Source organism: Corythoichthys intestinalis, chromosome 6 (genome assembly GCF_030265065.1).
Source record: "Corythoichthys intestinalis isolate RoL2023-P3 chromosome 6, ASM3026506v1, whole genome shotgun sequence".
Lineage (NCBI taxonomy): Eukaryota > Metazoa > Chordata > Actinopteri > Syngnathiformes > Syngnathidae > Corythoichthys > Corythoichthys intestinalis.
The window spans coordinates 19,522,108-19,536,809 of NC_080400.1; the positions used below are offsets into that span (position 1 = coordinate 19,522,108).

The 14,702-nt window shown below is 40.2% G+C and overlaps 1 protein-coding gene across 10 annotated transcripts in view; it reads right to left on the reverse strand.

The window, feature by feature from the left end:
- Positions 1 to 14,702, reverse strand: part of grik4 (glutamate receptor, ionotropic, kainate 4) — a 734,878-nt gene that overhangs the window by 37,188 nt on the left and 682,988 nt on the right. For all 10 annotated transcript variants that reach the window (XM_057839364.1, XM_057839368.1, XM_057839359.1 and 7 more), the window contains one exon: positions 6,776 to 6,889. In XM_057839364.1, the coding sequence (XP_057695347.1) occupies positions 6,776 to 6,889 (114 nt within the window). The remainder of the gene's footprint in view (positions 1 to 6,775; positions 6,890 to 14,702) is intronic.

Below are 14,702 nucleotides of genomic sequence, written 5' to 3' on the forward strand. Positions count from 1 at the left end.
GTCTGCGATTTCTGCATCGCGTCCCTTGTTATATTACCATGTTTCACCCATAAAATCCACCAAAAATCCAGCTGTGGCCATTCGCAGCTGTATCTTGACACTCGGTGATACATGTTACATGGTACAGTTTTTGGATCGAAAAGAGGCAAGTATGCGATAATATCTCGTTAAAATCATGACGTCTTTAATTCTGCTCTCGCGTGCTCTCACCTTCAGTTAGGGTTTTTGCTGTTTAATTTTTTTTTTTTAAATGCCCTCCTGTTCAAAATTTTTCTTCCCCCAGAAAATTGAGATTTTAAGCTTTCCAATGATGTATCACACACGCATATAGGATAATTTTGAAATCTGGCCAAACTGGGGGTCTCAGGGCAGAACTTCAAATCACCTGAGTGTTTTCCGCCATATGCTTTTATCAAAAGGCCGCGTTGCTTTTCAGAAATGTGGTGACACATATGTATAGAATTCCACCTACATGCACAGACATACCCAAACGAAGACAAGAGGTGTCGCCAGCTTGTTTCCCCTTTTTCCCTTTTGGGGCAAGACACCTGTCTTTTGCTAGGGCCATCCCAAATAAAAAGCGAGGTGAAGAAGGGGCTAGTTAGAACAGTTGCGGAAGCTGTATTTTGTGGTCCATTGTATCGCTTCCTCCTTCTCCTTGCAAGCTTTTCAACTAAATTGAGTGCCTTCTGTCCTTATTTTGGGTAATATTATAAATGTCTACCTAAGGATTCATACTTGAACTTGACAGGTTCTTCGCCATTTGTGGAGTCACACTACTTACCAAAGAATGGTGCGACAACCGGGTCTGTTCTGTCTATTCAACAGTGTTCTAAACTCTGTGGTATGTCCACCCCGTGCTGCTTTGAGTTGGCAGCTGCCTACTTCAGAGGTGCCATGCAACCCAGCACCCCTTTACAACTTCGCCTGCTGAGGCTATCGATTCTCTCCAACTGCTCAATTGAGTGCCTCACTGCTTCACCTATTAGTTCTGTGTGCTGACCATGAGGAGGGTACAAAAGAGGGACAGTTTACAAGAATGGAGAGAGAACGGCTATAGTGAATGGGAATAAATGCACCAGGTGGATGACAAAGAGTCAGTTGCTGCAGTGCTAAGCGCTGTTATGGTCACCTTGGGTGTAAGAGGAGGTCAGTACTGATTAATGGGCCTCTGATTCTGCAAACATTGGCCCGTCTCCTGCTGCACTTGTTTTTTTCAAGGTTTCTTTCTTAGGTTTGCTTTCTTCATACAACAGAGGTGAACGAGGGCATAAGTCAGAGGCAAGACATTAGCCCTGTTTGCACTGCGTATGACAGTTGGTACAAAATACTTCATGGCCGCATTGGCAAACCTTGTGGCGGAATACATATTATCAACATCTCTTCAGCATCCTTTCATCAGGGTAACCGTTGAACCTGAAAGCTCAAGCAACAGGAAATCCACTTCTATGCAACAACTTTTGAAATACTTTGAATAACAACAACCAAAGAACCAGAGTTGTCTCTATTTAATTCTCTGCATGCCGGCATTGCGTTTTCTGTAAAGGTTCCTTTTACAACATGAACTGATGTATGTTTGAACAATAATTAAAAACAAACCAAAAAATGGCTTAAACCTATTAGCGGGGTCTTCTATGAGGACTGACTGTATTCCTGCTTCAGAGTAATACTCTCAAACAGCTCAGGAACCTTTTATGGCATACAATAAGGATTATAGAATATGCAGTATGGAAAGGCAGGTCAAACACAGCAAAGGGTCAAGCTAATTTAGGGATTTCGTGCTCTCTTCTAAATGTTATAAAGACCTTCTTGACTGTTGAGCAAACAGTAGTCAAATTGTCCCCTTATTTACAGGTTACAATGTCAAATGCAGTATTGGAAATAACGGCCTAGCGTTACATGAGCAAACTACTTTTTGCTGCAACTTCGACTGAAACTCTTTACATTTTTTCATTCTATAATGGCCCTATAATTGTTGAACGAGCGTTACTCCACGTTATTTCTGTCACGTGAGCCAAGTGACTAGTCTTCCCCTGCAACGCTGTGGCATGTGAGTCTGTCATCAAAAGTGAATTAGTTGTCCCCATCTAACCCTGTCCTCTTCATCCTCTGCTTTCACACTAACCACCTTCATGTATGGAAGTGTCTAGGAGAGGTAGCAGTAGAATTTCTGACTGGTTGTTCAACAGGATCTTAGATAGTAAAAAGATGCCTGAGAAAGTGTGCTGATGTCCATTTTTAAAGGGATCCACGAATAGAAAGATATGTAATCCTTAAAAGATAAATGTTAGTATGAGTTATGATAATTTGATTGTAAAACCCCTCTTAATGTTTTCATTTTAATAAAATTTGTAAAATTTTAAACCAAAAAATTAACGAGAAGGTCGTCATTGTTGTTGATGTCGCAGGGCGGTGACGTCACATGGACACGCTGCCGGACTTCCACAGTGTCACTCTTTAACTACATACACATGTCGTCGGTTCTGCCCTTCCAATATTAATTCGAGGTGAATATTAATGAGAAGGGCAGCCCTGTCGATACTTCATAAAACCAGCAGCAAAAGCAAAATGAACACGAAAGATGGGATGGGAGGAGTAGCATACACGTATCAAGTTTGCTAGTGAGAGGCTGTGTTGGGAATAACGCAGTTATAAATAACGCCGTTACATAACAGCAGTATTTTTTCAGTAACGGGGTAATCTAACTAATTTTTTTCCCGCCGTTACAACGCCGTTACCGTTACTGACGGTCAAAAGCGGTGCGTTACTTACTCTGAATAAATTGAAGAAACTACCACCCGTCGCGAGTCTACTCTTCTCTGTTTATTTGTCATCCAAGACTTGGGGTGCGTTCAGGTTCATGGCAATGAAAATAGTAGACACACATAGCCGACCTTTGCAAGAACGATGGAGTTGCCGTTTGATATGGTCATAATGTGCAGGTCCTGCACCAATCCACAGCAAAACTGTTCATAGCTTTGTAGCGATTTGTAATTTCGGAATTTGCTGATGAGTTTAGTAACATACACCAAACAATAAATACAGAAGAATGTCCATTTGGCGTAATTGTGGAAGCCCGTCGACATCTTTACTCCATTTGTCTTCGGCTTGCTCGTACGGGTCAAGATTGTTCAGATCCTTAAGTTTGATCACACATCTGTTTTTCGCCTTAGTGACGAGTTTGTCTATTTATTGAACTGGCAAGTTAAAGTTTAATGTCAGCGAGCCAGACCTGCTTCTAATATGGCTGCGTTGTTGTCAAATCTCACGTGATCCCCCATTCTGTGACGTAAACGCTCGAGCCTAATAGCGCATGTACTTCTCATGACTCCAGGCTGTTTGTCTCTGCTCATTCATTCAAAGCTTTTGTCGACATCTGTGGTAAGCAATTCAAATCTGTTTATTTTTGTTGCACTTCAAGTGCAGGATAAATCTGTTGCTGGTGAGGTGCAATAAATATTACAAAATTCTATAACATAACTACCTGTCTGTTCTTCTGTATTCAACTGACTCGAATATTGCTCAGAAAATTTCAAATTCTTTGACATACAACAACTTCTTTTTAAAGTAACGGAAATAGTTACTTTCCCTGGTAATGAGTTTTACTATAGAGTAATTCAGTTACTAACTTACTTTTTGTAAGTAGTGAGTAACTATAACTAATTACTTTTTTAAAGTAACGTGCCCAACACTGGTGGGAGGTTGCACTCTCCTCCTCTAGTGACGGAGCAAGAGAGTGTTTGATATCAAAAAATGTTTGCAGATCTTAACGTTAAACTATTGTGTGATACAAATTATTCCAATCTTATTATGGAGATGGTTAGCATCCCTCCAGTATACAGTGAAACACAGCAGTTTGATTTTTTGCATCACAAGAAAACATTGATAGTCTGCCTCTACTGAGAGTTTGCCTCTACTCAGACGTCTAATGACGGCTCACCTTATTTTTGTCACCTAAAAGCGCTCTCCACATTGATGATCACCCTGCCGGTAATATTCACACTAATATTATAATAATATCACATTAGTATTCCGCTCAGGTTAAAATTGGAAGGGCAGAACTGACGACATGTTTATGTAGTTAAAGAGTGACATTGTGGAAGTCCGGCAGCGTGTTCATGTGACGTCACCACCCTACGACGTCAACAACAATGGCGACCAACTAGTTAAAATAATTGTACATATTTTATTAAAACGAAAACATTAAGAGGGGTTTTAATATCCAATTAGTATATTTTGTACTAGCATTTGAATCCCTTTAAGAACAAGGGAGAAGTGCAGAGTTGTGCAACTACAGAGGACTAAAGCTGATAATCCACACAATGAAACTATGGGAAAGAGTCGCTGAAGCTAGACTGAGGGCAGAGGTGAACATACTGTATGTGAGCAGCAGTAATTATAACTCTTTACTTTTGAAAAGTAACTTGAGTATGCTTTCACCCTGGCATAAATGCAAGCCACATCAGGATTTAATGATCAAACTGTGTTCTTCCGCTCTCTTCTGTGTTTGTTATCCCATGAGTCTTGAATTGTGTTTTAAGTAAGCAAGTACATTTTCAATGTGCTAAAGAATGTATTTTGTTAAAAAAAATATTTTTCGCTTGTACCAAAGCAAACAGGCGGATGAGATTCCCATTTCAACCCTAAGTGACAATGCGATGACATTGTTACGCAACCGTTCAATAGCGAATCAAATACAGTATATGATTCTACTGTAAGTCGCACCTGTTGTGATGTCATCAGTGAATATTACTTAGCCTGGATGATTGCAAATTATTATCATACATTTTTGTCATCTTTATTTTATAGGGTTCCATTTGGACATAACAGAGTAGAAACTAATAGAGGGGGCATTTTCTGCTAATGGTAGTCCTCAGCTTAGTTTTGCTGGCCTAATAGCTAACATAACTGTGGCTACTTGATGAGAAATCTATCATTTTACAAATAAACCTTTTTAAATGATCCTATTCAATTAATTTCTTTGATATATACTGTAGATTGAACAGAGTGGACACGTTATGATAACACACTAACACAACTTAACAAGGGAAATGAATAGAAAACCTTTTAGTTTTAAATTAAATCATATATTTTAATTAAAAAAAACCATATGATTAAATATAGTTTATCCAGGACAATAGAATAATAGCAATTAATTTGGATTTTATTCTCCATATATTATTTATCTTAAATATTGAATTTGAATGGAACACACTGGGGATATTGCAAAATTCCATAACAACATTTTACCAGAAGTAAATTGAATTTAAAATATAATACACCTTAATTGAGGCTTATAAAGCCCTCAGCATGACAAGTGGCTATTTGCATGTTGAATGAAAGCCCAATCTGTTAGGTTCCGTGTTTTGTATCCGACTTACGATTACTAATGTTGGGCACGTCACTTTAAAAAAGTAATTCGTTATAGTTACTCACTACTTCTTCCAAAAAGTAACTGAGTTAGTAATTGAATTACTCTATAGTAAAAGTAACTAGTTACCAGGGAAAGTAATTATTTCTGTTACTTTAAAAAGAAGTTGTATGTCAAAGAATTTGAAATTTTCTGAGCAGTATTCGAGTCAGTTGAATAGAGAAGAACAGACAGGTAGTTGTGTTATAGAACCTTGTAATATTTATTGCACCTCACCAGCAACAGATTTATCCTACACCTCGTAAAGGACAAGCTTTCCTCTGAATCCTCTGTCATCATATCCCTCTGCATCTGTTTAGCATGTGTGTCTTTGTCGCACGTGCTGTTCCGGTTTGTGTGTGAAACCACCGGCTCTGATTGGCTTACCATGACACATGACTCTAACCCTCAGCCAATCACAATCACTTCCATCGCATTTATCCAGGTGGTGCATTCAGGTAGCCTCGTCCCGCTTTTCCTCCTGTCACCCTCAAAATGTCTGCCGTCCTCAAGATGGAAGCAGCATTCTTGCTGGCTGACAGTGGGGGACGGGAACGAGGCTAGGATTCAGGTATAGCAAAAACAGAAATGTTTGCAAGCTTTGGAAAGCATTGTCTAATTGAATGAGCAGGGACAAACAGCCTGGAGTCATAAGAAGTACGTGCTGTAATATTCTGATACAGAATTATCCGAGGCACCCTAAAGTGCACACGGCGCCAATATTGCTTTGCTCACATGATGCGGGAGTGAGTTAGAGACACGGCCTGCCGAGAGCCATACGTTTGTGTTAATGTTGAAGTTATATGGGCTATTAAAGAAACAAAGTGCCAGCACATCCTGTGTGGTATATCTTTGCTAGGAAAAAGCACAAAACAAACCACGTGTGCTATTCTCGAACCTGAACGCACCCCAAGTCTTGGATGACAAATAAACAGAGCAGAGTACACTCGCTACGGCTGGTAGTTTCTTCAATTTATTCAGAGTAAGTAACGCACCACTTTTGACCATCATTAACGGTAACGGCGTAACGGCAGAAAAAAATAGTTAGATTACCCCGTTACTGAAAAAATAACGCCGTTATGTAACGCCGTTATGTATCACGGCGTTATTCCCAACACTGCTGATTACTGGGCCATCATATGTACTTTGCTTTCTGGCACTTTATAATTTACATGATAAGCACTGACTATAACTGTCCAAACTGACGATGTGTGAAGCAAAGTAAAGCAATTTGTGTTGAGCAGCGTTCAGCAATATTCAAAAAGATGCAATTTTTTTTTTTTTTTGGTTCTCAACCCATCTGCATGCAGGCTTAATTTACAGTAATATTCCTCAATTGGCTGGACAGTGTGAAATGTAACTCACCAAGTGGACACGGTACATGATACTGATGCCGAGGGTCATGAAGGGTTTGGAGAAGTCAATGACTTTTTCACGCTCCGCTGTGATGGTGAGGCCGGCGACTGCCAAGTCAGCTTTCTGAAACACAGACAAAGAACATTTCCATATCCTGCACAGAGCCGAAAGACTTGCTGAACAAAGTAGTGTCCGTTAGCAAAACACTCTAGTCTTAAAAAAACAAATACTGCACACTAAGTAGTCCTTCAAATGAACAAATACCAACAATTAATCGATTGATAACTATTTTGTGAAACAGACGAGCACATTATTGAGCAATTTTGTTCTATGCTTTCATTGTGCTTTGTATAGAGGAAGTTGTTGTTGTTTCTGTACTCATGCAATCCTAATTAGGTATTACTTTTATTAGATTCTTTGAAAATCCACCTCACTTGGGCAAAACTAAAGGTTTGGAACACACATTTGTACAGCGGCACAAACAAAAAAACGGTCGATGTAGTGTCTAGTAAAACACAGAAACACAATGGCCAACAAGAAAACAAGGCAGTAAAATGTAACTGTGAGGTAGTTTTCATCTCCCTGAGGGACACAATGTAAAAGCAGCAGCACACAGGCCGTTGCGGGAGAATGAAGGCGATTCTGAAGAATGGGAGAGGGAGAGAATGAGAAGGGCAGGTCGGCACCGCTTCACTGCAGATGCAACTGCAAATGCATGACCTGCTGTTCTTTGTTAGATTTGTTCCATAATTAAACAAACCTTTAGATCCCATTTAAAAGACTGGCCTTTGAACCCTCACCTTATGCTCAGTCTCTGCCTCAATTACTGCACTACACTTTCCATAAACATAAAATGCCCCCCTCACACCCCACCAAAACACCAGCACAGACACCAAGATATATTATTCAATATATATTTTTTGCAAATCATTCATACTACAGTATATTCTGTACAGTGTTGTCAGTAACGCGTTAGTTCGTTAAGTTACGCTTTTTTCAGTAATGAGTAATCTAATGCGTTCATTTTTCTACACCAGTAATCTGATTAAAGTTAGTTTCCGTAGTGTCTCTGCGTTACTATTTTTTAATTGCCTCATAACGTATGTAGAATGAAGAATATTGTACTCATGTACGAAGAGCATTTTGAATAGAAAATGCTAAAATAAAAGCTTCCCGGTACGTGTTTCCTTGACAACCTCTTAGCTATTTCCTGTTTTGGTCTTGCATTACGTGTTGTCGGACAAAGGCGGGTGGACATTTGCGCCGAGTGTTGAGATGTTGCGAGGGAATGTTGATCTGTGGATATCCATGAATGAAGGTGAGTATTTTTCCTTCATTCTGGAGGGTATCAGCAAAAGGTTGGACCCCCTACATGCGCGGCCGTTTAGTAGCTTTGCCGTAGCAACGGTGGGCAGTCATCGCTCCAAGTTGGCAAGCTTTGTTTACATGATATGCGTGTTACACATTTATGCCGTGAGGCAATGTGTTCGTTTAGCATCTGTGGGATGTGTTGTAAGTCCGACTGAGTGTAAAGTGCTTAGTTACCGCCACGTTTCATGGCCAAATTGACCGCGGGTGTGTTGAGACGAGTACTTCCGGGTTGTTTTTGTGCACGGCTGCACGCGCATCCGCGCCCGCCACCACCTTTGTGTTTATTGCACTGTACAATCCACTTGTGTGTTGTTGATTATTGTGCCGTCAATTTGCATTGTTTTACATTGGCACTGATATGCTGTTAACCATAACACGAAATTCAAAAGTTTTGACATTAGGCTTAACCTGAGAGTTAGCGGGGTTTAATTGGTCGGTGGAGTTGATTTCAACAAATTCCAAGCAGTTTGTAAGATATTTGTTAGTTTCAGGGCTCCAGAGTGGCTAAGCCAGCACGAAATTCTGATATTCCCGTTTAAATTCAATCATCGGAAAGTCAATTATATGTGATGACATTTTTCTCTTGTCATTCTTATGTTGAGGCGGCAAAGGGAGAAAAATGGGTAAAAAGTAACTGATAGATTACTTTTAAAGTAACTTAGTTACTTTGATAATGAAGTAATCAGTAAAGTAACTAGATTACTTTTTTGAGGCGTAATCAGTAATTAAATTACTTTTTCAAGTAATCTGTGACAACACTGATTCTGTCGCGTTCAGCTGTTTTTGTAGACTTTCCTGTATAAAGGAAATATCAGGGCATTACTTATATGACAACCAATTAGATCAAGTAATTTGATGAGAAAAAAGCTTTGAATTCAACTTTGCTACTTTGATGATACGTTTAGTCAGAGTGGCATTGTAATCGTTTGTTTTGAAAGTGTTGCATTTAGTTTTATTGATTTGGGAGGATACACTGCCCTCTGGTGGTAACAGTAAGTATGACGTAACTCATCTCACATGTCTGAATCCAGATGCTCCTGTTAAGGCCAACATAAGGCTGTAAATGTTTTTGTTTGAGCTAATAGGTTTGTTTCTGCATTCAAAATTTAATTTAGAGGCATATTTGGCAGTTTTTATTTCTGGTAATATGCGTTTGAACAATTTGTTAAGAGAATTATAAAAATTCTTAGCATTTTATAGCTTTTAAACAAACTGACTTTTGCTATGCAAGTTGGGTCAATTCGATCTATCAAATTTACATATCAATTTGACTCATCAGACATTTTTTTTAAACCTGTCCTGTTCATCTGCTTTGACATGGAGAACTGGAATCTGAGTGTTATATTATGGTCTGAACAGTTTTAATGCATCACATAGGGAGTATGATATACTCAAGTTCATTGTGTTTCGTTAATTAGGAGAACGCACCTAGCAGGAAGGGGTTATTTGGGGGACAGAAAGGAAAATAGAAGAGGAGAGACAGACAATGGCGCCACCAGGGGGTGCCCAGGGGTAGCCACGCCCCCTCGTATAAATGTTTTGGCCACCCTACTGGCCACCCCAGTGGCCAGTATAACAGTGGTGCGAGAAGTGGGGTGTTGAGGGTGCTGCAGCACCGTGTTAAACCGAGGCTTACTAGACCTTTTAATTTTCAATGTGTTCATGTGTCATTGCCGTCTAGCTGCAGGGAATTGCATTATAGTACACGGGCGCTTTTATTTCCAATACGAAAACTCCAACACACACTGTAACAGAACGCTGCCTTTGTAGTAGCCTAGTAGTAGTACGTAAACTATCCAGCATGTATGGAGAAAATGCCCAATCATGACAAATTTGGACCAAAACGGCTCTTCTTGGATGGGAAAAATAAAAAAGCTGTGAGTGACTTTCAGCACTGCTGCAGTATAATGTCATATTGTAGTAGCTGTGGAACTCAAAATGTTGACTATACTGTTATGGACTTTGCACATTAAATCATTAGTAACATTAAATATAGCACAATACACCAACGTATATCAGTAGGCATGTCCTTAAGTCTTTCTGATAGTTTTCTTCTGGCCTTTTACTGCAACAACATAATAAAAACCTGAAATTATAGCTTTTAGTTTTGGTGTGCCACCCCAAGATTTTAAGTGGCCCTGTCTGGCCAACCCTATGAACAATTTCTGGAGGTGCCACTGGAGACAGAGACAAAAGAGGAGAAGAATAAATAGGAAGAAATACATTGAACGCCTACACTCCCTGTGAATGTCGAATTGTATTTCCCGTGGACACCATGTGGGGGGCTGAGGAGAAAGAGGAGGGGGGTCAATAAGAGATGTGATAAGGCGGATGGAGCATACACATTTCAGCAATGTGAGGTGTGGAACCCAGTAATATATGAATCACTTGTACATGGGAATATGGTGACATCCTATTCTATGCTGCCTGATCGCAAATCCTGGCACCGACATTCTCTCTTTTTGAGTGTGTCTCATTTGCACCCAGTCATGCGTGAATCCCTTCAGACGTGTGATAGTCCTGCAGACAAGTGGAAATGCTGTGTGGGGACAGCCCCAGGGCCACATTCGGCCTCCCAGCCAATCATCAGGGTTGAGCAAGCGCTGCCGATCCCTCATTCAGCAGCTCCAGCAAGGGGGCCACCGCCATACCCCCGGGACCCAGGGTGGTCCCCCAGACCATCCGCGCCCCCATTAATGTACCCTTAGGAAAGAGATGAGGGGACATGCTACTGCCCCCCACGCCTGCCCCCGATACCGCCCGCCCGGCCCACCAGCCACCGCCACAACAGACACGGCACCAGTGGTGGGTAGTAACGCGTTACATGTACTCAGTTACATTTACTTGAGTCAATTTTTGAGAAATATGTACTTCTAAGAGTAGTTTTATGAAGCCATACTTTTTACTTTTTTACTTTTAGATTTGTGCTGAAAAAACGCTACTCTTACTCCGCGACTTTGGGCTACACAAGTCGTTACTTTTTTCCTCTTTATTCTACAGGTTAATTCATTTTTTTTGCTAGCGATGTTATTGCCAAAAGGAGCGCTACTAATTTCATTAATGAGACTTCGCAACAATAATCACATGACTCCATTAAACCAACCAGACGCAAGCTTGCCGTTCTATGATCATGCAAGCCTGTTCAATCACGCATCTTTAAAGCACCCTAACTAATGAAGTATTTGACATACAGCGCTGCCCTCAACATGAATCGCAAGCGCAGATTTAAAACTCTCTCGCAGTTTTTATTTGGCACCGATGACCACGGAAATCGTAGATATGATTTCATAATAGTAACTATGAAGGAACTACAGTATTCACTATTCAAACTAGGAACTATTTCCTCCACTAGAAGGCAGTGCACTCATGTTCCTTGGAGGAATAATGCTTCATTACAGTTATTTTTCTGTATTTAATTTAATTATTATTTTTTTATTTCTTTGGCTTACCAATTTTTAAGGGATGGTTGGCAACTCTAGTCTAAGGTATGGGTGAAAGTGGCAAGACAGAAGCCTATGTAATCCTTATATGCGCATATGCTTGACACTCACATGAGCACATTACACATATTGGCCTTATGTACCTTGTTGCCTGAAGTCCCCTGCAGGGTTTTGTCCTTTATCATCAGCAGTACCAAACCTCTGGCTCATCCTTTTCCTTTTCTCTTTTAAACTCACAGCCGTTTGAAAGTCTGATTGGCTGCACCCAGCGCCGGAAGGAAGCCACACGCAGGGAGCAGCCGTCGAGGCAATTTCTACAAAGGCAGATCCTTTGCGAGATGAACACGCAGTCGTAACAGCGGCTGAATTATTTATGGGACAATAGAATATTAATATTGATAACTGGATTTCTATGCCTGCCTGCTGTTATGCCTTCTAGTGTTTGTAACTTTAAAAAAGTCTAGTTTCCTATTAGATTTAAGTAAGGCAGTAACAAGCTTGAAATAAAATGTTAGGACGCAGTGAAAAGTGGACTGGCCAGGATGGACTCCCTGTGCCAACTCTAAGGTATAGTTTAGTATAGTAGTGATAGAAATGTGTCACCTGGGGGAGCTGGGGGGTGTAATGCATGAGAGAATATGAGGCCTGTGATTCATTTGACAAGCATCAGTGATTGTTACAGTTGTTTTTGAATAATGTATTGTCGTGTTTTCTGTACATTGGGTTTGTTGCGCTGTTACAGCCCTCTGCTGGGTTTCCGCTTCTGATTAATAATTAACTAATAATTAATTAGGCTCTATTGTAATATTCCAACAAGGTTGAGCTATTCAATTGTAAAGAATCCAGTGTGTACATGCTATGATCACTTTTCAGTTCTTATTTTTGTCACTGGCCTTTGAGATTACAACAACAACAACAACAAAAAAACAAATTCATAAATTCTTATTGGACTACCCATTTTCATTGATTCACAAAAAACAATGCTGGTTCTAATAGCCCTTTTTACAAAAACGGACCAAGGTATCAAGCAAGCTTAAGTCGGCAATCATTAAGGAAGGTTCCAGTCTACCTCAAGAAGTCGGGAAACAGAGCCGATAAGATGACTACATCCAAGCTTGAGCCTGAAGGAGAGCATCTGAGTGATGTAATTGGTCTGCAACAGCACTTTCTGTTGTTTATAACTGTTAATTATTAAGGTATTGTTTTGTTAATGGAATGCATTTACACCGAGAATTTCATTACAAATGTCCAACAAATTAATATAGGTTGATGTACCTTGAAGGGATCCTTGGATTTAAAGAGTTGTAGGTTCTAATAAGCCACAATTGTTCTCTTTTACTAAAACGTCATTAGAAACACATACGTTTTTGCCATTGATTTGAAAATCTATAATATTTAGTACACTGACATACAAAGGGCACCATATTTTACGCGCGCAATGCACGCTGGGGGCGATGACCCTGTTGGCCTGGACTGGGAGAATAGCTGTGCTAGCTATCAAGCAAAGCGAGTATGACGACTGGCATGATTTTGTTACATTCTGCTGTTGGTCAGATTGTTCTGTTACAGAAATGTGGGATGAGTTCCCAACATCGTACCTGCAATTCCAGCTCATCAGCAGTGTCTTTAAACCGTTCTTACGCGGCTTGCCGAGATACTGCCTTGCTACCATTCGACAGTTTGTATATCCCTTCTTTGTTAGCTGCATCATGGCCTTGTTTTTTCATTGTCTGCCTCGCAGCGCGGTTTTCTTTTTTTTTTTTTATTGATCCCGACATACTGTCACGGACACTTTTTGTGTCTCCCTTTTTGCGATTGCATGTTTTTTTTTTTTTTTTTTTTCAATAAACCCTTTTACGCAATCTCTATGTTGTTGTTGTCCGCTTGCAGTCTGAAGTGAGCCGGGTTTTTTTAATTCCATGGTCATGACAGCCGCACTTTCTTTTCAGTTGCTTTTCCCTTTCAGGTTTTACCGCACAAACAGACAACGCATGTGGTTTGCGATTGCTTTATTTGGAAAATCATGACTATCACAGCACGAGGAAGTATAGACAAGTTCCCTAGGTACTTCCACTTTACTTCCGCATTTCTGCAAGCAACTTCCGTTTTGAAGTTTTTTACCATTGACTTCAATGGGGCTGGATTGGCATCACTCACTAAAAACCCTGAATAAACACGATTTGGAAATACTGCATCCTTCTGCCATTTCGACATGGGAAAACAACATTAAAATATGGCCGAGTGTGACCACAAGTAAAACATTATCGTATTTTAATGACTTTATGGCAGTGGATGGAAACGCCATCAGGAACCTGAAAAGCTCTGAGGCATTCCAGTTCCAGCACAGAAACAAAGTTGGATGTGTGCTTATACACGAACACAGGAATTTTGTCTCCATGAAGGGCGGATGTAGAATTAAGCCAGTGCCTCAGTGCTCCATACTACATAGCATGGGTGCTGGTAACAAAGGAGGGAAACGTCGAAACTGCAGGCAGTACATGTATCGCGGGTCCCAGGCGTTCGTGTAGTCATGCTGCCATTGTTAAGGAAGGTATGTGCTTCAAAAATACGAAACCTAAAATCTGGTGCATGGATTAACTTCTTGCCTTTGCTATTGATATTACGATGATGATTGCCCAGGACTTGAACTTTATTAATTCATCTACTGTTTCTGACTGTGTATCATATTGCCTCTGCAAAGCCCTTTGAGACAAATTTGTTGTGATATAGGGCTATACAAATAAAATTGATGTGGATTGTAATTATGAAGTTTCATAATTTTTCTACAACTACTGCTGCTAGCCCGTTGCTAATCAGTACGTGTTGGATGGCACCACATAAATGCACTTTTTTTGTACGTTTGTTGACAGGTGGAAACGCTGTTAGACAAAGGAAGCTAAGTTGATGTGCCTCGCAACAGCACTTACTGTATGTTGATGGACATATATCAAGACTACGTGCATTCTACCCGGGGGCTGCTGAGAGGCTGGGATGTTTTTTTTTTTTTTTTGTACCTGTTAGCTTCAAGTGCGGTATCAAGAAGCAAAAGGTATTTTTTGTACCTTTGTTTGCCATTGTGGTGAAATATTTCATTTGTTAATGAAGTATAAATTGGATGTGTAAAG